This window comes from Chionomys nivalis, chromosome 15, assembly GCF_950005125.1.
Source record: "Chionomys nivalis chromosome 15, mChiNiv1.1, whole genome shotgun sequence".
NCBI classification, from domain to species: Eukaryota; Metazoa; Chordata; class Mammalia; order Rodentia; family Cricetidae; genus Chionomys; species Chionomys nivalis.
Genome location: NC_080100.1, coordinates 25,238,106 through 25,260,825, shown reverse-complemented (window position 1 = coordinate 25,260,825; position 22,720 = coordinate 25,238,106). Strand labels below are relative to the sequence as shown.

The following is a 22,720-nucleotide window of genomic DNA, read 5'->3' as shown; positions in this document are numbered from 1 at the left end:
GTGGCCAAATGTAAATCTAAGAAACTATAAAGATGAACAGTTGCACAGGTATGTAAAAATTATTGTGCATTTAAATTTAAAGAACTTAAATTTATATTATGGTTAATGCCTGCTAAAAGTAATCATTGATATTTTTTTTAAATGGTTGAAATTTTTTTTTATTTTTATTCTTTTTTAATTAAAATTTCCACCTGCTCCCCATTTCCCATTTCCCTCCCCTCCTCCCAAATATTGCCCCCTCCCCCCACTCCCCCATCCCCACTCATCTTCTCCTCCCCCCACCCCATTCCCCCTCCTTCTCGACACTGAAGAGCAGTCCAAATTCTCTATTTTTAAAAGATGCATCCATTTTATGTGCAGTCTTGTAACCAGAATGCACTAGCTCATTTTCTTGGTATTTATATTCTTTTTCCAGTTTTGCTCGTTGTGATAAGTTACTTACTCTGGGGTAGTATTGTCTAGGTCATGGTTCTAACCCCGACACAAGGACAGCATTAAGAAATGGCATCCATTTTATTGGAGCACTTGTGCTTGCACACGTCATCTTCTGAGAGCTGTCTCTTCCTAACAGTGCTTATCTACACTGTGAAGTGTGCTGGTGTCATAGCACATGCAGCATATGAAGCTGCTGCACTGTACAGCATGCAGACTATTACATAGCCTATGAAGCTGCTGCACTGTACAGCATGCAGACTTCATGACACATGAAGCTGCTCTCTACTGCACCTGTGTGCTTTTACTCATGCATGACTATAAACAGACACTGTTACCAGTCTCCTTGAATAAAAAGGCCTTACTTTATCCAGAGAAGTCCATATCATTAGCATTTCTTATATTGTATTCATATTTAATGATACGTGACTTAATGTTTATATCAGGTTTTGAGAAATATATAGAATAGGCAAGTTACAGTGACATGAAAAAGTATAGTATCTTGATATTCTTTAAGAATAAAACAATAATATAATAAATTTGTTTTGTAACTCCTGTGCATAGCTGCTTCTTCAGGTTACACTGTAGTGCAAGAACTTAAAGTGAACTATATTAAGTGATCACAGCATTGAAAGTTGTTGGAATATATTCATAAATTAAGTTGGTGTCTGTAAGAGGCTTCCTTGTATCTCTCCAGTGTTCCAGTCTAGATGTGTTATCTCAGTTTTGTTGTTGGGGATGTGGTGGCTGTTTTTAGTTTTGTTCATTTGGTTTTTTGAGGCATGATCTTGCTATGTAGCCGAGGCTAACCTGAAACCCACTATGTGGCCTGTCCTGTCGGCTTTCAGCTACTCTCTTTCTGCCCTTAACTCCAGAGTCAGAAGGTTTTAATGTAGCCCATGCCTGGTCAGGACTGCACTTTCCCTACCTCGTCTCACTGGAACTTCCTATTGGACCGACATGGTTCCCAATGATATCTTATTTAAATGTGAAATGTACCAAGGTGCTTAGTAAGTTTCCTAAACTGTACTCAAGGTTCTTTAATTAGTGTGGTTTCCTACTTTGCTGCTAATTTCATCTTGATTTTAGGTTCGTGCGTAGACTTCTTTATTTTTACAAGCCCAGCAGTAAGCTGTATGCCAGTCTGGATCTAGACTTTGCCAAGTCCAAGCAGCTCACAGTTGTCGGCTGTCAGTTTACAGAGTTTCTTCTTGAGTCTGAAGAGGTAAGCCTTCTAGAGACTTTGACAGAAAATGTTTTTTGTTGAATCTATCCCTTTTTCTCTCTTCTACTACTACCCTTAAATACACTTTCTTTTTTCCTTTCCTTTCTCCCCCGTCCCCCCCCCCCCAGCTCCCATTTTCTAAAGAAAAGTCAGAGTACATAGCTCTCTCTGGTTTACCTGGAATTCACTATGTAGGCAACATTGGCCCCAAACTCAGCAATCTGTCTGCCTAAAGTGCTGGAATTAAAGTGTATGCTAACACATCTACCCTTGTGGTGTACTTTTTCCCCCCTAGTTGGTATAAGCTCTATTTGAAATATAAGCTTAGACCTGTATTTGAATCCTGATGTAGTCCTACCTAGTTAGGAAACCTTAGGGAATTACCCACCCTCTAGATGGCCTGGTTTCAGATAAGATGGAGAAATGGAAAATAAAGAGGATCTCCAGATAACTTTTATTTTTAATTCAAAGGGATCAAACTCCACAAACTCGGTTATCCTGTTACCAGTGACTTAGCATCACTAAGATTTTCATGGCTATTAGAGATGACTTTCTAATTACAGGATGGGCAGGGGTACTTAGAAGATCTCGTGAAAGATATTGTTCAGTGGCTCAATGCTTCATCTGGGATGAAACCTGAAAGAAGCCTTCAGAATAATGGTTTGCTAACCACCCTCAGTCAACACTACTTCCTGTTCATCGGAACACTCTCTTGTCATCCTCATGGAGTCAAAATGTTGGAAAAATGCAGCGTCTTTCAGTGGTGAGCATTCTCTAATTGTGTTGCAATGTAAGCCTAAACTTTAGTTTTAATGAGTCCAGATATACAATATGCTTTTTAGTCTGTGTGCGTGTGTTTGGTAAATGCTTTTTCTTAGAGATATTTATTGATAAAGGATTTAAAGAATGTATGTCGTGCCAGGTGGTGGTGGCGCACGCCTTTAATCCCAGCACTTGGGAGGCAGAGGCAGGTGGATCTCAGTGAGTTCGAGGCTAGCCTGGTCTACAGAGTGAGTTCCAGGAGAGCCAGGACACAGAGAAACCCTGTCTTGATAAACAAAACAAAATGTATGTTGAATTGTTTTCACATGACCATCTCTTAAAATTTTAATCATCTGTGCTAATGGGTTCTTTAAAGAATGTATCAGCTGATAGGTAACTGTGTATCTAATCAGGTTGTCTGCTTTGAATATGCATAATTTTCTATTTTTCAGTCATATTTCAATTAAACTGGAGAAAAGTTTATTGAATTAATGAATCAACACAGTAATTTATAATAAATACTCTTTTTTTTTTTTTTAAGTCTTCTTAATCTTTGTTCCTTGAAAAACCAAGATCATCTGCTGAAGCTCACTGTTTCTAGCCTAGACTATAGCCGAGATGGATTAGCTAGAGTCATTCTTTCAAAGATCCTCACGGCAGCTACTGATGTGAGTATAACATGGGAGATAAAGCTATAGTTTTATAACCAGTTCTTTCCAGTACTTTATACATTGAACTAAGAATATGGGGAAGAAATTGAGTTAGCCTTAACTTTTAGTTGTTATGCCTACTGACAAGGGACATTCTGTGAATACAGTGGTTTTTCCAGGACCCATCATACGCCACATAGGCTGACTCCTGTGACTTGCCAAAATATAAGAAACTGGATGCATAATTTATGATAGCTGAGGAGTGCATTCACATAATTCTCTTTAGTAAACTTTTTTTTAAAAATTGTAGTACTGTTTGGCCAATAGCTTAGGCATATTTCTAGCTAGCTCTTACATCTTAAATTAACCCATTCCTATTATTTTGTGTTTTACCACAAGGCTTGTGGTTTTACCGGTAAGGTTCTCCAGTGTCTGTCTCCTTCGGCAGCAAGATGGCATCTCTTTGATTCCACCTACTTTTTCTATGTATCTTTTCCAGCCTGGCTATATTTTGTTAAGCCATTGGCCAAAAGCAGCTTCTTTAGCCAATGGCAATAAAACTTATTCACAGCATACAGAGGGGAGTCCCACTTCAGACATGGCTCCCACTCCTGACTAAGAAGCTATCTACAATTGATACCTGCTTGCAATGGGAAAATTAAGTTTTCTCCAGTGGAGTCTCATTGAGTATATTGACCACTCTTCAAGGTTGACCCTGTGCCCAGTTGTTCACCAAATGAAAAGTGAACTCAGTGTCTCTGAGGAACTCTGTATAGAACCCTCCTAAGTTAGAAGGGAATGGCTGTATCATTCCCTCAATTCCATTCCTTCTGTCCATTGCAAGTGGAACGGCTTTTCCAAAACAATAGTAAATATCTGTGATGACTTTTAATGCGTTCCTTTATCTCTTTAGGCCTGCAGATTGTATGCAACAAAACATTTAAGGGTTTTGTTGAGAGCTAATGTCGAATTCTTCAATAATTGGGGAATTGAGTTACTAGTTACTCAACTACATGATAAAAACAAAACAATTTCTTCTGAAGCTCTGGATATTCTTGATGAAGCTTGTGAAGACAAGGTAAAGTTGAACTGTATTGTTAAAATGAAACATTTAGGCCGAATTTAATAATTTTTTCCATTTTAATTGGCAGTGTTACAAAAGTGTAGTGTGCATAAATATTTTAGAACAGAGCATATGCTGTCTTCGTGTATTTATTAACTTGATGATCATCCCTTTAGGCCAATCTTCATGCTCTTATTCAGATGAAACCAGCCTTATCCCACCTTGGAGACAAGGGCTTGCTCCTCCTCCTGAGGTAAGTATTAAGTACATGTTCTTGTGGTGATATTCTTTGTTGTGCCCTCTCAGTCATGTATATTAATGTTAAATCCAAATCTGACTAAATACTACAAATTTATTTTAAATTTAGAACTGAGCTGTTCCTTGTTTTGTGTGCTTGTATTCAGTATTTGTCTCATGCTTTTCATGAAGTTTTTTTTATTTTTATTGGGTTCAGTCTTTTTGCAAATTCGTTGAAAATTTATCTGCAATTGAGAAAAATTGGGGGGCTGGAGAGATGGCTCGAAGGTTAAGAGCACTGTTTTCCTAGGGGTCCAGAGTTCAATTCCTAACAACCACATGGTAGGTCCAACCCTCTGTAATAAGATATGGTGCCCTCTGCTGACATGCAAGGATGAATGCAAGCAAAACACTATACATAATTAATAAATAAATAAATAAAAATCTTTTAAAAGAAAAAAAAAGCTGGAAGGTCAAGCTTTTTTTTTTTAAATTTTGTCAAAGTTTAAAAGAGAAAAAACCACTGGCAGACAAACTAAAACCTCAACAGCTGCCCAGAGGAAGACAGTGGAGGAGAGAAGGACAAAAGGCCATACTGTAATCTGGCATGGAAGTGAGATGCCTGACAGATAAGCAGCCATGTGGTGGGGAGTGAAACTTTAGAGAAAGAGGGAGGAAGCCTAGAATGCTGGGGGAAACCCAGAAGTTTTGAGGAAAGCATTCTTAGAGAAGAAAGGCAAACATGGACTTTTCTGTACCTGGTAGACATTCAAATTACATGGTTGCAGTGCTGTGGGCTTGAGACCTAGTGATAGATTTGGGTGATGGCTGATCTGTCTCCTTTCAGGTGAAAGGAGGCATCAGGTGTGGTAGTCAGGGTAGCCATTCCGCTTGTCTATCTAAAAACCATTCCAAAAATGCGCTAGTGATTTTATTTGTATAACTGTCAGATGTAGGGAGAAATGGAAGTCCTAGTGTTTGAAATTTTAATAAATTGTAGTTAACCTTTTTATCTTAGACAGGAATATTCCAAAGACTTGTTTGTTTCTTCAGCATATTCTATAGGTTATTTAGATCTCTTTTAGACTCGATGTTTAGCTATGGTTGTTCTAATTTGCAGATTTCTCTCCATTCCAAAAGGATTTTCCTACCTGAATGAAAGGGGTTATGTAGCAAAGCAACTGGAAAAATGGCACAAGGTAACTTCTTACTAAATAATAAGATTTAATTTGTATACCCTTTCCTTTGGGAATTCAGACCAATCTACACTACATTAGACCTTATCTACAAAACAAACAAAAATAAATGCATTCATGTTATCTTCTATTGCTATGAAGAGACACCATGACCATAGCAACTCTTATAAGGAAAGCATTCAGTTGGGGCTAGCTTATACTTTCAGAGGTTTAATATATTACCGCGATGGTTGTGTATAGCTGTAAGCATACATGCATACATACATACATACACACATACATACACACATACACACATTCTTTATTCAAAATACAAAGGGATGAATTCAGTTTGCAAATGTAAATAAAACTGAAATTTTTTCATTTAATACTTTATCTTAAAAGAACTTTCCAGAGCAATGTATTTAGATCTACCTCATTCTTTTTTAAAACTGTGTGTATTGTGTGTAGTGTGTGTTGTAAGGGGATGGACGGCATGCATATGCTCTGAAGCATGTGTGGAAGTCAGAGAATAGCTTCACAGGAGTCATTCATCTCCTTTACCATGTAGTCTCTAGAGACTGAACTAGCTGTCAGACTTGGCAGCATCTGTTTCTCCCCATTAAAACTAACTCACTGGCTACTACCTTATTGTTTTAGTAATGTTCCAGTCCTGCTATTATTGTATATTTAGATTGTGTCCAGTACAGCCTAATTTTTTTAAAAAAATGGGACTTGCTCAATATTATTACATATAGTTATATATAAAGATACGTATTTCATAGTTCTGAAAGTATATAAATTGTATTAAATTATAAAAATATTATTATTACCACAAAAAATCAGAATTTAATTTTTAGTAAATGCTGCTGTATTGCCTTCCAAATTGGATGTGCCAATTTTTGTTGACAACCTGAAATGGAAAACTTTTGTAATAGAGATAACAGTATGATATATTCAGTCTAAAACATTGAAGTGAAATTTTTTTCCCAAGGGTATGTATGAAATAAATTTATTTTTGATTTGACTTAATTAGTAAGATAAAGGATTTAATTTAAAAACACTGAAATTATATAATCCAGTTTTCTTTTTTAAATTTATACTGACTCTTCAGCATTTATTAAAATAGCAACTTTTTCAAGGAAACAAGAATTCAAGTATGATTAAAAAAAACATTATTTTCTCGCTTACTTGGAAAGAGGGAAAAATTAGGCAGAACACTTTTAGATGGGGTAGAACATTTACCTTCATGACCCATGTTTTTCTTTTTCTAAAAACTTGTAAAGATACTTAGTTTTCTCATATTTATACTTCAAAAATTTGCTAAATATCTGACATAATGTAGTGACAGTTATCATGAAAATATAGACTTAATACTATCTTCCAGGAATACAATTCAAAATACGTCGACTTGATTGAGGAACAACTTAATGAAGCACTCACTACATACAGGAAGCCTATTGATGGTGATAATTACGTTCGTCGGAGTAACCAAAGGTATGGTCCAGTGAGTGGGGCCACGTGTAACTACCTCTCAAATGTCAAATTTAAAATCAGCTTTTAATAGGTCATTTAGAAAATTTTGAGGACTTCTGTACACCGATACAGGAAAAATCTCTGCAGAGCAGTACTTGCTCCAATTTTCCAGTGGTGTATATTGTGCAATGCTAGACATGCATGCTGAACATGCTTCGTGTCACTCCACTCATATACACTCCATGTTCTCAGCACAGTCTGCTTTTTTAGCTCTGCTTTGTTCCCATAAACTGGTAGACCTAACAAAACTATTAGTTTTTCAGAGGAATCCTCATTGTTTCATAACCTCTATTGTTTTGTTAGAAATCATTTCCTGCTTATTATTAGTTGTTTACTTAAGTCTGCTAGTAGCTTTCTCAGTCATCTTTTATCATACTAGATTACAACGACCTCATGTCTATCTGCCCGTACACCTTTATGGACAACTGGTACACCATAAAACAGGCTGCCATTTACTGGAAGTGCAGGTAAAAACATAATATGCTTTATAAGTTGTTAAAAGAGTAAAAGAAAAATCTTAATAGTGCTAAAATAAATATGTTTGCCAAGATTTTTCAAAAGCTGTCTTGTACAAAGACTTCTGTTGTCTAGCTTGTCTGTCTGATCCCCAGGAGCTGTGTGGGAGGGAAAGATCCAACTTGTATGAGTTCTCCACTGATAGCTACAAATATGCTGTAGCATGCGTGTGCACCCATGCACACACAGACACACACAAAGAAAATGTTTAACAAATTAAGTGCTTCATATGTAAAAGATTGATTAACACACCAGGCCTTGTAAGGCAGGTGCTGTTATCCCTTATAGATTAGGAATTCAAGGCATGGGCAAGTTCAGTAGCTTTTGAATAGCTCATTTGTTCCGTAGAGTTAGCTTCGGCTCAGGTTGTATTCTTCATGATTTACTGAAGAAATTACAATCACAAATATGGAAAAACTAAGTTGCTTTCTTTCTTGTATCAGAGTTTGAGCTGAACCTTAATGCAAATTAGTTACAAGTCCAGAATATGAAATCAGAACCTATGCCCTAAAGTGGCTCCCAAGTAAACTATATGTAAAGTCACTCTTGGAATTCTAAATGTGTAGAAATGACCAAAATAAACCTTTGGGTTGACTTGGACAAAGTATAAGGAAATACTTTAGAAGCATAATACATTGTTATTTATTTACGTGGCACTTCTTTCTTTGTCTAGAATGTTATCACGGAACTCTGTCACAATGTTCGTACTCCAGACTTGGATAAATGGGAAGAAATTAAAAAGCTGAAAGCCTCTCTTTGGGCCTTGGTTTGTAATGAATATTTCTGATTTTTCCAGTGTGTATGGGTTTTGTTTTTTACTCACTAATGCTAAATAAATTAAAATTATTTTACCTTGAACTTGTTCTTAGATTAATATTCAAAAACCAGGATTGTTCTTACCAATTTAAAGGTTATTCTTATGCTGAAGAAATAGATTATTAAGATATTAATGTTTTGCTTTTTGTTTTTCTTCTAAGACAAACAGCATGTTTGCTTACTCCTAGCACACCTTATTTAAGATTTTGTTTCTCCTTCCATAGACTTTTTTCTTCCCCTCTTATAGTTGGATTTAAATTTATTTTTTTGTAGCTTTTAAAGTTTCTTCAAAATATTAGTCATAAATATTTGATATTATTTCTTTTAGGGAAATATTGGCTCATCGAATTGGGGGCTTAATTTGCTACAGGAAGAAAATGTGATTCCAGATATACTAAAACTTGCAAAACAGTGTGAGGTTCTTTCCATCAGAGGGTATGTTACGTAAATAGATGTAAGGCAAAGTATTTTTCATGATTCATAATTGTTACTTTAAATATGCTCTGCTAGGGTCCTACTGTACTGCCTTCATTTGTTTTCATCATTTTTATTAGGGAGATTTACATGATTTTCATTGTGGTTTATTTATTCTTCACTAGATTTAATGTGTTGTTTTCCACAAACTGACACAATTTTTAAGTATCTTCTAAAGGAAAATGTAGATATTCATCTAGCAGATTATTTTATGGTTATTTAAGAAATCTCACTTTGGGATTATAAACTGTTTTTACTATGTTGTTTTTGTTTTTTTTTCCTGCAGGACCTGTGTATATGTTCTTGGACTCATAGCTAAAACCAAGCAAGGCTGTGATATTCTGAAATGTCACAGCTGGGATTCTGTGAGGCACAGTCGCAAGCATCTGTGGCCAGTGGTTGCAGATGATGTGGAACAGCTCTGCAATGAGCTCTCGTCTGTCCCAAGCACGCTCAGTTTGAACTCTGAGTCAACCGGCTCTAGACATAACAGTGAAAGTGAGTCCGCACCATCAAGTGAGTATTGTGATGGAGTCACAGGAATAAACCTGTTGTATTTGTTACATTCCTCTTTTCTTCTTAGTTTTTGGACTATCAGGATACAGAGTCTTGTGTGGCCTGAAACTTGCTAAATAGCTAAGGATGATTAGCTCTGCCTGCCTCTGCTCCTGAGTGCTAGGGGTACAGGCACGTAGCTACACACAGGCCCAAGATTACGTTTTCAAAGATGATGGCTTGGTGGTGATGCCCTATTAAAGGGTCTCTTCTCACAACAAATATCACAGTCTCTAACCTAATAGTTCTCTTCCATGCTTTTTGGATAGCTTTTGGGAATTGTGTACTCAGAAATGATGATACGTCCTGTAGAGAAGCCACTTCTGTTTGTTTTCAGAACAAACAGATCTAGCTAGATTTTACCTACCTTCGTTTACTTAATACTTTGTTTCTTTTTCTTAAGAATAAGTAACTAAAGTAGAATGTGTTTTGCTGAGAGTCATATCTTCATTAGATGTTACAGAGTGTGGGAGCCATATGTGTAACTCAGTTGTAGAGCACTTTCCTGTTTTATGTGTAGCTCTGGGTTTATGCCTCAGAATTGGGGGAGAAAAGGACATTGGTGGAAGTGTTAAAAGATACATGAAGCAGATGATTCAAGAGTTGAATGCTAATGGTTGTACAGAATTTAAGGCATGCTTTTTAGATTTAAGATGATAAATACAGACAGGGCGTGGTGACCCCAGCACTTTGTGGGCAGAGGCAGGTGGATCTTCATGAGTTCTATAGCAGTCTGGTCTACAGAGTAAGTCCCAGGACAACTAGGGCTGTTATTCAGAGAAATCCTGTCTCAAAAAACCAAAGAAAGGGAAAAAGAAAAGGTGATGATAGGCTAGCCCTGGTTGCCAATGCCTATAATTTTAATTCTTCAGGAGGCTCATGCATGAGAATCTCAAGGCCTGTCCAGTCTGTAGGATAAAGCCAAGGCCAACTTGGCCAATCATAAGAGTTATTGTGTTCAATCACCAGTACCTGTGAGAAAAGGAAGGGACAGAAGTTGAGTCTGCAAGTATATCTTTGAAATTTCATTACTTAAGCCTGAGGCAAGAAGACTGTTGAAAGTTCAAGACTAATCAGGGATACATACTAAATTTGAGGCCAGCCTGGGCAGTGTAAAATCATGTCTCAATCATTGTCTATTACACTACTCCATACTCTGTACTACATGGTGAAACTTGATTTTTGAGAAATTGCATATGAAAAGATACATCTTAGAGTTCACAGATATAGAAAGCCAGTGTAATATGTAAATTCACTAAATGCTCAATAGTAAATTTTATTCTTAATTGCTTAAGGAATAACAGCTAGAAAAGTATATGTACATGTGTTTAAGCACTTTTCTTGAATATTTTTGGTTTCTGGTTAGTATACACAACTTATTGATATGGAAGCCTGCAGTATTTAAAGTTTAGCAGTCTGTTTCTAAGATGAATGTCTCTTGCTGCTGTGATATGAAGAAGCAATCATGCCATGGACTACCAGAATGAGCATCCATGCTCAAGGGATTGGTTTCTTTTACTTTCTCTTTAATTTAATCCTGAATATTTTGAAAAATCAAAACTTCATATACTCTGTACCAGGATGAGTCTTGTAGTTTTTCTTTAGAAATAAGAGATCCTCACATTAACACAATCTTCTAGTTTATTCATATTGTAACTCGGACCTTTAGGGTAGCGTTTTTATTCTTTAATGTTCCCCCAGATGGCTGTTTAAAAGGTGGGCTAGCACTAAGCATTGTGATGAATTCTTCATATTTGCATGCTTTGACAGCTGGTTCTCCAATTACAGGCATGTTCATACTGGAGGATGACCGGTTCGGCAGCAGCTCCACCAGTACATTCTTCCTTGACATCAATGAAGATGCTGAGCCAGCATTTTATGACCGACCTGGACCCCTAAAGGAAAAAAATCCATTTCCATTTTTTGCGTCTAGCAAACTTGTAAAGCATCGTATCTTAAATTCACTTACTTTGCCAACTAAAAAACACCGCAGCAGCAGTGATCCAAAAGGAGGAAAACTGTCTTCTGAAAATAAGACAAGCAACCGGCGAATCAGAACACTTACAGAGCCCAGCGTTGACTTTAATCACAGTGATGACTTTACACCTATCTCCACAGCACAGAAAACATTACAGCTAGAAACTTCTTTTGTTGTGAATAAACACCTTGAAGACACTGGCAGCACTCCAAGTATTGGAGAGAATGACTTAAAATTCCCCAAGAGTTTTGGTACAGAGAATCACAGAGAAAACACAAGCCGAGAGAGGCTGGTTGTAGAAAGTTCAACAAGCTCACATATGAAGATCCGCAGCCAAAGCTTTAACACAGACACTACAACAAGTGGCATAAGTTCAATGAGCTCCAGTCCCTCTCGAGAGACAGTTGGTGTAGACCCTACAACTATGGACACGGACTGTGGAAGTATGAGTACTGTGGTAAGTACTAAAACAGTTAAGACAAGCCACTATCTGACACCACAGTCTAACCATCTGTCTCTCTCCAAATCAAACTCAGTGTCCCTGGTGCCACCAGGTTCTTCTCATACGCTTCCTAGAAGAGCACAGTCTCTTAAAGCGCCCTCCATTGCAACAATAAAAAGTCTAGCAGATTGCAACTTTAGCTACACAAGTTCTAGAGATGCCTTTGGCTATGCTACGTTGAAAAGATTACAACAGCAAAGAATGCACCCATCCTTATCGCACTCCGAAGCTTTGGCCTCCCCAGCAAAAGACGTACTGTTTACTGATACCATCACTATGAAGGCTAACAGTTTTGAATCCAGACTGACGCCAAGCAGGTGAGCTGTACATACTTAAAATAAGTGAAAGTGGTTGAATTTTAACAGATAGTCATATAAGACATTAGTCAGATTGAGCACCACAGAAGCCAAGTCTCAGAACTGACCCATTTACCACAGTAGGCTGTGAGCTCCTTGTTACCTGATATGATTTGAAATGGATTCTTGCAGCTGCGAGGGGGGAAGATAAACTCCACTAGGCCCTGAAAATAAACTTGTTTTGCAAGGTTATACAAGTCACAAGCTTTTTTTAATTTATTTTTCGCTTCTGCAAGGATCGATTTTAAAAAGAAGCATGTCGGGGGAATCAGGAGCTTAAGACCTACAATAACAAACAACCTTTTCAGGTAGGTCAATTTAGAGCTCCAAAAGTTGACCTCTTATTATTTTTTAAAATAACTGAAAATTTCAGTTAAATTATTTTAGTTGGTTTTTAAGAACATGTAATTATTAAATAGGAACCTAATAAACACTAAATGAATTCCTGGGTCCTCAAGGCTAAAAAATGTCCCACTTATATATTAAATATCCTATATTTAGATCATATCGAGCTATTAACAGTATACAGTTTAGGTTTGTTTTTTAAAATGATACACTTTGAAATTTGATCATTGCAAAGTTCCCCACTTGCATTGTTTTTGTTGTTATTGTTTGACTTCTCATCATTGAATTATATTCATTTAAATGATTTATATTCCTTTAAACAGATTTCTAGGTGTTGAGTAGTTAGACCAGTATCTAAAAAGTAAACACTAGTTTGCAGAATATTCTCATTGTCAGCATTGAGAGTTATTTATATAACCCATCAGTCTCATATCTGATTTTTTAGTAACATTTTTAATAAAAAGATCCTGGTAACAGATAGTGAATTTTGTCCCCTCTTTAAAAAACGGTACAGTAATGGTTGGTGTAACTAGAAGTCATTATCTGTCATCTTTGTGAATCCATAACGGAACCACATGCCTGTCAGCAAGTCATGGGTATAGAGCTATCCCAAGCAACAGAGCTGATGGGTTAGCTTGTCTGGGCCTCCATAAGCTCAGTTGGTGGAGGCTATGCTAGAGCCGTGCTTTTAAACCTTTAAAATGTTACTTTCTAAGCAGAAAAAAAATTTTTTTTCTTAAAGGTTTTCTATAAAAACCCAATAAGCAAAACAGTTTAAAATGGAGCTATAGCTGATTGAAATAAAATTGGAAAGTGAAACACCCCCATAATTCCTCTGACTCCAGTAGTTCTTAGAGAGTTTAGATATAACCATGTAAGGTTTGAAAAACATTGACTTCTTTTATAAAATTCATCAATTTCAGATATGAGTCCTCTTGGAAATTAGGAATTGTTTTTACTATTATAATCTTAATGGCTACTATTTAAAGCACATTTCTTTTATGTGTAAAAGCACGTGTTTTATGTGAAATAATCCTTTGATTTACATTTGTATGTTTTATAAGACTTGGTTTTCCATTTAATAATGTAAGACTTTGAATAGTGTTCTGTATATTTGGCAAGGCCTATACAGAGTGAACAATGTGTCTCTTGCTTGGTAATCAGTATGACAGAAATGTGTTTTATGGAGATGTCCTTTTACCATGGTTATGGAATCATTGTGAAGGGTGCCCTATGAAGAAAGACTAGTGTTTTGTGAGATGTACCTTGTAATAGTTACAAACAATTGGATTTTACTATGGTATATGTACCTTCTGTGTTAGACAAATATTGTTTGATAAGCAAGCATTAATTAGCCCAGAAGATTGGTGAGTAGTCTTTCATGTGCTAATAGACACAGCTTTAGCTGTATAACTCGAGTCCTGCAGTCTGCTGACTGCAAACGTAGTCTTTGAGCTGCACCTGTCTTAGGCTAGTTCCCTTTACTACTTCTGCAAATTGGTGGTCTCATTACCCCCCTTTCATCTTCACCTGGCAGAACATAGCAGTTGTTCTTTTGGTAACCTATTTATTGGCCAATAGCAGCTAATGTTAAAGTGCTTATGTGTTCCCAGCCAACTAAGATGATACTGCTTCATGTTTGACTAGCTACTTTGATGATGGTATGAAATTAGGGATTGTTTGTTTTTAATATTCTTAATAGTGCAAATCAAGAAGCTAATTCAAGGTTTTTTGTGATGTTATAGGTTTATGAAAGCTTTAAGTTATGCATCATTAGATAAAGAAGATTTATTAAGTCCTATTAATCAAAATACCCTGCAGCGATCCTCCTCAGTTAGGTCCATGGTATCCAGTGCTACATACGGAGGTTCCGATGACTACATTGGACTTGCTCTTCCAGTAGACATCAATGATATATTTCAGGTACCATCCAGTCTGTTACTGTTTTCCTATGACCTGGCTTCCTGATGGTTTTTTGTTCGTTTTGTTTTTTAGTGTTCTGTAACTGCTTATTAGAATGTGTAGCTTATAGTGGACATACTTATTATGGGAAAGATAAAGGTTTTGAGGTGATTTTTCATCTAAAAATGCATTAAGATGAGAATAGCATGTTCTTAGCTGCTCTGTACTCTTATTCCACTCCTCTGAGTAAAACTCTTGTTCAGGGCCGGGCGGTGGTGGCGCACCCCTTTAATCCCAGCACTTGGGAGGCAGAGGCAGGCGAATCTCTGTGAGTTCGAGACCAGCCTGGTCTACAAGAGCTAGTTCCAGGACAGGCTCCAAAACCACAGAGAAACCCTGTCTCGGGAAAAAAAAAAAAAAAAAAAAAAAAAAAAAGACTCTTGTTCAGTCTCTGGAGCATTACTCTTTCCAACGGTAATCTAATTGTTTGATTTATATGTAGTCTATAGTAGTTTAGTAAATTCCTAATCATCTTTTAGACTCATACAACTTTTCTTTTTTAGTCATTGATCTTTTTCTCACCTAAAGCAGTCACATGTGGCAGGGCGATGGTGGCGCACGCCTTTAATCCCAGCACTCGGGAGGCAGAGGCAGGCGGATCTCTGTGAGTTCGAGACCAGCCTGGTCTACAGAGCTAGTTCCAGGACAGGCTCCAAAGCCACAGAGAAACCCTGTCTCGAAAAACCAAAAAAAAAAAAAAAAAAAAGCAGTCACATGTGATATCTATGTACACAATTTCTAATGGGTTATAATAATACTGAATAATATATATTTTCTTATATGACTAAGTATTTTATTCCTTCAGCCTATTTTTGTTTGTATGTATGTAGAGTGTGTGTGGTATGGGTGTGTGTGTGCTTGGGTCTACACACCTGCAGTAGCCAGGGATGATCATCAGCATGATGCTTATGTACTCCATCTTACTCTTGAGATAGGATTGCTCATTGAATCTGGAGCTCAGCTGGCAGCCAGCAAGCCCCAGCAGTCGTCCTGTCTCCATCCTTCACAGCCGTGTTTTACAAGCACATGCACACATGGCCACGGCTAGCTTTTCTGTGGATGGTAGAGATTGAAACTGTTTTCATGCTTGTAAAGCAAGCAAACAAGCACTCTCTTTGAACCATCCCTAGCTCCTAGATATTTTATATAAGCACTAAATTACTTGAATACCCATTTAATTCAACAAGAATAAGGTTAAGACACTAGTTACTTGGTTATGTTTTGTTAATTTTAATCTTCTTTAGTAAACTGCCTTATAGATTTGTATGCTACAGTTATTCTATTTCTGTTGCATTTCCCTCAATTTTCTTAACATTCATAAGATGAATTTCTTTGTATGATGAAACTGACCCTACTTTGTATGCATTTTAGATAAAGGATATTCCTTATTTTCAATCAAAGCATGTGCCACCAGACGACCGAGGTGCGAGAGCGTTTTCCCACGATGCAGGAGGTAATGTGTGCCCTTGGTTCTCCTGTGACTCCTTACCTTAAAAATGGAATTCTCTTTTTAGTGAGGTAACAGTAAAAGTTGGGCACACTAAACCAAAATAACTTAGTCAACTAAAAATTAAAGCGCAGTTGTTTTCCCAATTTTAGGGGCCAGCCTCTCCAGTTGATAAAATAGTTCTTTCTTTTCTTAAAGTGCAGGAGGAGTGTTAAAACTTGTCTCCTGGGCCAGAGGCACAGCTGCTTACAATCAACAAAGGGTGGGGGTTGCTTATTTGCCATTTTGTTATCTGTGCTATGAACTGCTGCATTTGTGAATGTGTGCATATGAACTGTTGATTTAATAGTTTTATAATCTTGTTTTAACATAGACCTCTTAGACTTGATTTTATTTAGGCAATTATCAGGGTTAATTGAAAAATGATACATCAATATAACCTGTTTTTTGTTTGTCTTTAAAAAACTTTATTGAAATAATAAAGGTATATTGCTATCTGTTGTTATCTTTACAATTTTTAACAAATTATTCTCTTTCTATTAAATGTTGAATCATCAGAAGTTCTAAGTTTTCATCTTAAAAAAGTATTATTTTAAGACATCATGAAAAAGATCCCAAAGGTGTCTTTATCGGATTGTATTTTTATTTACTTAAATGTGCAGGTCTTCCATCTGGAGCTGGCGGTCTTGTAAAAAACTCCTTTCACTTGCTACGGCAGCAGATGAGTCTCACTGAAATAATGAACTCCGTTCACTCAGACGCTTCTCTGTTTTTAGAGAGCACAGAAGACACTGGACTGCAGGAGCACACAGATGACAATTGCCTTTACTGTGTCTGCATTGAAATTCTGGGCTTCCAGCCCAGTACCCAGCTAAGTTCAATATGTAGTCACTCAGGTGAGTGGTAGTGTCCTTGGAGATGCATCTGCTCCAGTCACAAACCACCCAGCAACCCTCTAATGAGGCCTTCCCACTCCATCTCACTACCTCAGACATAGTCTAGCCCTTTAGCAGCTTCCGGTTGCACTCTTAGTCTAATTCTGTTTCTCTGCCTTTATCTTTTAATATATTATTTAAAATTAATCTGTTTTTAATTCTTTATTGGCTCTGTAGCCCAACATATAAGATTCTTTGTGCTCTGTGGTTTTCATCGTTCTCATTTCTTGTAGCTGGTAGACCATGCCTGACTGACTTGAAGTTTTCAACAACTGCTGGGAATGGAAGTTGTATTTTCCTTGCTATTCCCCCTTATTCTTTCCGCCCCGTGGCCCCCCCCCCAACACACACCATGCTCTTACATAAACAAACATAGTCTGTCTGGAACGTTTGCCTCATCCCAGATCTCATGTCTGAGAAGTGTCCCGACTTCTAAGCTGAGTGTGGAAATTCCTTCCTTTTTTCTCTGTCTTTGTACAGAGATTTCTTATAACTGTGGTCATTACTCAGTCATCTTCTGAGCTTACCATGGTGACTTCCTTCAGATCGTGATCTGCTATCTTCATTTTCACATCTCTGACAATAGCTGCTGCCTTGTACATTAGGCTCTTGGTATACATTTATTAGAGAGGGATTTAAACACAAATGATCAGTTTCTTAATATGAGTCACCAAAGTGTATATATTAACGATTTCAACTAATGTTTAAAGTGTTTGTGTATATACCTTTTCTTGTTAAATATCAGTTGACTAGCCTCAGAAGTCTAGTGATGACCAAGATTCTTTGCATGACTCTTGTGAAGTTCTCCCTAGGATTTCATAACTTCCCAACTTGTAGCCTATGCCACCTGATGGTGCTGAGGAAACACCCAGCCAGGAGTGTGCTTCCTGGGATTTGCAATGGGTTGAGGTTGTGCTTAGAAACTAATCCATCCTCTCAGTGGTTCCATGTCCCAGTATGGACCTGAATTTGACAGATTGCTAAACTAGGTTTTTCACACTCTGAACCCAGGGCCTGTGTATGCTATGATTTTTTTAAGCAAATTATGTTTATTTGATTATTTTTTGAGAGTTTGTAAAATATTAGATGTACTACACACCATAGAAAAGAGGGCATCTTAGGTCAGTTGGCAATATTGTTTATGATTTAGGGCCTTCAACTTTTCATTTACTCACTCAACAGTGTGTGAATCATTTAGTATGGAGCTCTGTAGTTAGAAAAAGCACAGGGAGACCAGCCACCAAAACTGTCTTCCGCAAAAAGAACACAGCCAGAATTAGATACCTGACTTCAGTCCTTACAGAGCTGTAGTAATCCAAGCAGCATGAGGTCAGCAGTAAGCAGAGACACAAAGACTAAAAGCACAGAGTGGAGGAATTGGAAGCCAACCTGTGTATCTTCAGCTCACTGTTCTTCTGCAAAGGTGCTAAGATCACCTGCTGGAGAGAGGGCAGTATTTGTGATAAAGGGAAACTGGATATCCTCCAGAAAATAAATAAGATTAGATGTCTCACTCTGAACAAATGTCTCAACTCCACATGGACCTTAAATGTGAAAGTGCTGAAGATGTGTCAGCGGTTTCAGATGGGTGAGGATCTTTCGGAATCCCACCTGCCACCCACTAACTACGTGCTCTAAAATAACACTCTAGGGAACAAAAGCTAGAGTGTCCAAAACTATAAGAAAACATTTTTATGGAGAAAAAGAAATGAATGAAAGAACATACAGAAATTAAGCAAATACTTACAAACTACATGTCTGATAAGAAATTAATATACAAGCTGGGTTTAATTGCACACAACTTTAATCCCAGCATGTGGGAGGCAGGCGCAAGCAGATTTCTATGAGTTCAAGGTCTGTTTGATCTACAGAGTGAGTGTCAAGACAGTCATTGCTACATGGGGAAACACTGTCTGGAAAAGAAAATTTAATAAACAGCATTTAGGATAAAAATGTGCAATAGACTTCTCGGGACATATAAATCAAAACCACCTTGAGCTATCAGCTTACAATAGCAAGAATACTTGTCAAAATGCCAAATTGTGGCAAATGCTGGCAAGGACAGGAAGAAAAGGAAAATCCTTGCACATTGTTGCTTGGAATGTAAATTGCTACAGCTACTAAAGAAAGCAATAAGGAAGAGTCTCAGAAAAGCAAAATGAAACTAGCCATACAGCCCAGCAATCCCATCACTTAAGAGTGATAAAGGAAGTGAAATCAATATGTCAAAGATATGCCATCCCTAATGAACTGCAGTACTATTCACAGTAGCCAAGAAGTGCAGACAAATATGTAATTGATGAATGGATAGGGAATATGTGGTATATATGCGTATACTGAATATTCAGCCAGTGTCTTCTGTGTTCTCTAAAAGCAGAAAAGGGGAAGAAAAAGTAATGGTAGGAGAACCAGCTATGAAACTCATAGACTGGAGGTGTGCGTACGACTGCAGCTGGAGGACAGTCAGGAGGCTGACTGAGGTGGTCTTCAAATGATTCTGAGCTCTGAATTAAATGCTTTAAGTGTGAAAAGACCAATGCTGTATGAATGAGGGTGTTGAGGAATCGTGAGGCGGAGCTCGGTCCACTTGACCTTCTTCCCAAAGTTACAGAGGGTTAGGAAATGCCAGGAAGTCCAGGACATCCAGCCAGCAAGAGCACAGATGTAAACAGCAGAGGCCTGGGTTTCAAGTACCAGGTAGGCTGACATAAAAACTGGGCTGTTGTCCTTGTTGGAAGGTAAAGCCCACTCTTCTTCCACCGTTCCCCCAATCAGTCCACCTGTGAAATCTATTCTGTTTACCCTTCCCAGGGAGAGCCATGTGTCCTCCACTTGGGAATTCCTTGTTATTTAGCCTCTCTGAGTCTGTGGATGATTTTAGATGATTTTACTTTACAGCTAATAACCACTTATAAGTGAATAATGCAGTGTTTGTCTTTTTGGGATTGGTTTACTTCATTCAGGAGGATTTCCTGCAAATTTCATGATGTTTTTGTAAGCATTGTGTAAATGTACGTACCATATTTTCTTTATCCATCCTTTGGCTGAGGGACATCTAGGTGGTTTCTAGTTTGTGCTTATTACAAATAAAGCTGCTGTGAACAGAGTTGGGCAAGTGTCTTTGTGGTAGGATGGGGTATCCTTTGGGTATATGCCCTGGAGTGGTATAACTGGTCTTGAAGCAGATCAATTTCCAATTTCCTGAGGAATCTCCATATTTGTTTTCATAGTGGCTGTACAGATTTGCACTCCCACCAGCAGTGGAGGAGTGTTCCCCTTGGTCTGCATCCTCTCCAGCATGAACTGTCACTTGTGTTTTTGATCTAAGTCATTCTGAAAGGCATAAAATGGGATCTCAGGCCGGGCGATGGTGGCGCACACCTTTAATCCCAGCACTCGGGAGGCAGAGGCAGGCGGATCTCTGTGAGTTCGAGACCAGCCTGGTCTACAGAGCTAGTTCCAGGACAGGCTCCAAAGCCACAGAGAAACCCTGTCTCGAAAAAACAAACAAAAAAACAAAACAAAACAAAAAAAAAGGATCTCAGAGTCGTTTTCGATTTACAGTTCCCTGATGGCTAAGGATGTTGAACATCTCCTTAAGTGTTTCTCAGCCATTCTCTTCTGTTGAGAATTCTGTTTAGATCTATACCCCATTTTTTAAATTGGATTATCTGGCTTGTTAATGTCTTGTTTTTTGAGTTCTTCATGTATTTTCGATATTAGTATTCTATCAGATGTAGTATTTGTTTTTTTTTTTAAAAAAAAAAACTTTTCCCATTCTGTAGACTGCTGCCATTTTGTCCTGTTGCCGGTGTTCTTTCCTTTACAGAAGCTTCTAAGTTTCATGAGGTCCCATTTATTAATTGTATTTCTTAGTTCCTGCGCTATTGGTGTTCTGGCCTAAGCCCAATCTTATTGGAGGCATGTTTTTTAAATTGAAGTTCTCTCCTTTCAGATGACTTAGCTCTTAGCAAGTTGACATAAAAGTATCTAGCATAGCAGACATGGAAGTAGTGATCTAAGAAATGCTTGACGGTGAAATAAAAAGTAGTACAAAGTTTATTATGTGGGAACCAAATTTGGTGAGGTTGAACCTCTATTAAATGAAAGTAACTCTCCATCAGTGTATAATGAAGAAAGGGAAGCAGGCCAGCTTTTAGAAGTCTTACTTTCTAGTGAGTGCTTATCTTTTCTGTCTGAGTTACTCTTTTTTCATAAGCAGGATAGATGCTTAACTAATTTTCGTTTTGTTTTATAGTTCTAAGCTTGTGTGATTTTTTTGTAGGCTACCCAGTGTTACTTTCTGAAAGAATGATCAACAGCTTTTTCATATTTGTTTTCATCATTGATTTTAATACCTAGGGATTTTTTTCTTTTTTAAAGTATTTATTTATATTGATTTTATTGAGCTATACATTTTTCATTTTTCTCTGCTCCCCACTCTTCCTCTCCCCTTCCCTTCAACCCTCTCCCATGGTCCCCATGCTCCCAGTTTACTCAGGAGCTCTTGTCTTTTTCTATTTCCCATGTAGATTAGATCCATGTATGTCTCTCTTAAGGTCCTCATTGTTGTTTAAGTTCTCTGGGATTGTGAATTATAGGCTGGTTTTCTTTGCTTTATGTTGAAAAAAGCCACTTATGAGTGAGTACATATGATATTTGTCTTTCTGGGTTACCTCACTCAATAAGGTGTTTTCTAGATCTATCCATTTGCCTGCAAATTTCAAGATGTTATTTTTTTATGCTGTGTAGTACTCCATTTGTAAATGTACCACATTTTCCTTATCCATTCTTCAGTCGAGGGGCATTTAGGTTGTTTCCAGGTTCTGGCTATGACAAACAATGCTGCTATGAACATAGTTGAACACATGTCCTTGTGGTATGATTGAGCATTCTTTGGGTATATACCCAAAAGTGGTATAGCTGGGTCTTGAGGAAGGTTGTTTCCTAATTTTCTGAGAAATCACCATACTGATATCCAAAGGGGTTGTACCAATTTGCAGTCCCACCAGCAATGCAGGAGTGTTCCCTTTACCCCACAACCTCTCCAGTTGTCATCAGAGATTTTGATCTTGGCCATTCTTACAGGTGTAAGATAGAATCTCAGAGTTGTTTTGTTTTGTATTTCTCTGATGACTAAGGATGTTGAACATTTCCTTAAGTGTCTTTCAGCCATTTTAGATTCCTCTGTTGAGAGTTCTCTGTTTAGGTCTCTACTTCATTTTTTTTTATTGGATTATTTGTTCTTTTGATGACCCCTAGGGATTTTTTTGAATGTATTGTTTTTTTATTTGCTCATGTGTTTGTATATCGTGTATGCACATGTGTGCCGATATACATGTGCCACAGGACCCACTTGAAGATCAGAGGACAACTAATTGGAGTCAGTTTTCTCCTTCCTCCCTGTGGGTCCTGGGGTCAAACTCAGGTACTATGACTTAGCAGCAAGCACCTTTTTAACCCTTTGAATCATACAGCTGGTCCATGCCCAGAACAATTTTAAACCCAAAAAAAACTTTTTCACTTAGATGTTAGGTTGACTTTAAAATCCCACCCTGGGGCCCTTAGCAGTACACACAGAGAAAAACAAGAAGGGGAAATAAAATAAGAAGAGGTCTGAAATGACTTTAGACTTTTCATTGCATTTACTGTTGGATGAGGCATTCAGGTAGAGGTAGAAAGGATGGGAGAAGAGAAGATAATAAAGTATGTTCTACATATTTGCTTGAAATTTAATGGCATATTCCTACATTG

At 37.6% G+C, this 22,720-nt stretch overlaps 1 protein-coding gene across 4 annotated transcripts in view; it reads left to right on the top strand.

Annotated features, from left to right (window-relative positions):
• The window catches only part of Rictor (RPTOR independent companion of MTOR complex 2), a 96,138-nt gene that overhangs the window by 66,972 nt on the left and 6,446 nt on the right, over positions 1 to 22,720 (top strand). Inside the window, exons 19-35 of one of the 4 annotated variants that reach the window (XM_057789424.1) lie at positions 2 to 48; positions 1,522 to 1,657; positions 2,221 to 2,420; positions 2,961 to 3,087; positions 3,983 to 4,147; positions 4,309 to 4,385; positions 5,490 to 5,568; positions 6,932 to 7,041; positions 7,460 to 7,547; positions 8,270 to 8,362; positions 8,741 to 8,847; positions 9,173 to 9,402; positions 11,230 to 12,238; positions 12,514 to 12,585; positions 14,368 to 14,545; positions 15,956 to 16,037; positions 16,808 to 16,927. In XM_057789424.1, coding sequence (XP_057645407.1) covers positions 2 to 48; positions 1,522 to 1,657; positions 2,221 to 2,420; positions 2,961 to 3,087; positions 3,983 to 4,147; positions 4,309 to 4,385; positions 5,490 to 5,568; positions 6,932 to 7,041; positions 7,460 to 7,547; positions 8,270 to 8,362; positions 8,741 to 8,847; positions 9,173 to 9,402; positions 11,230 to 12,238; positions 12,514 to 12,585; positions 14,368 to 14,545; positions 15,956 to 16,037; positions 16,808 to 16,927 — 2,920 coding nt within the window. Of the gene's footprint in view, position 1; positions 49 to 1,521; positions 1,658 to 2,220; positions 2,421 to 2,960; positions 3,088 to 3,982; positions 4,148 to 4,308; positions 4,386 to 5,489; positions 5,569 to 6,931; positions 7,042 to 7,459; positions 7,548 to 8,269; positions 8,363 to 8,740; positions 8,848 to 9,172; positions 9,403 to 11,229; positions 12,239 to 12,513; positions 12,586 to 14,367; positions 14,546 to 15,955; positions 16,038 to 16,693; positions 16,928 to 22,720 lie in introns of all 4 variants that reach the window. The other 3 variants (XM_057789421.1, XM_057789425.1, XM_057789423.1) reach the window with 3 other exon arrangements.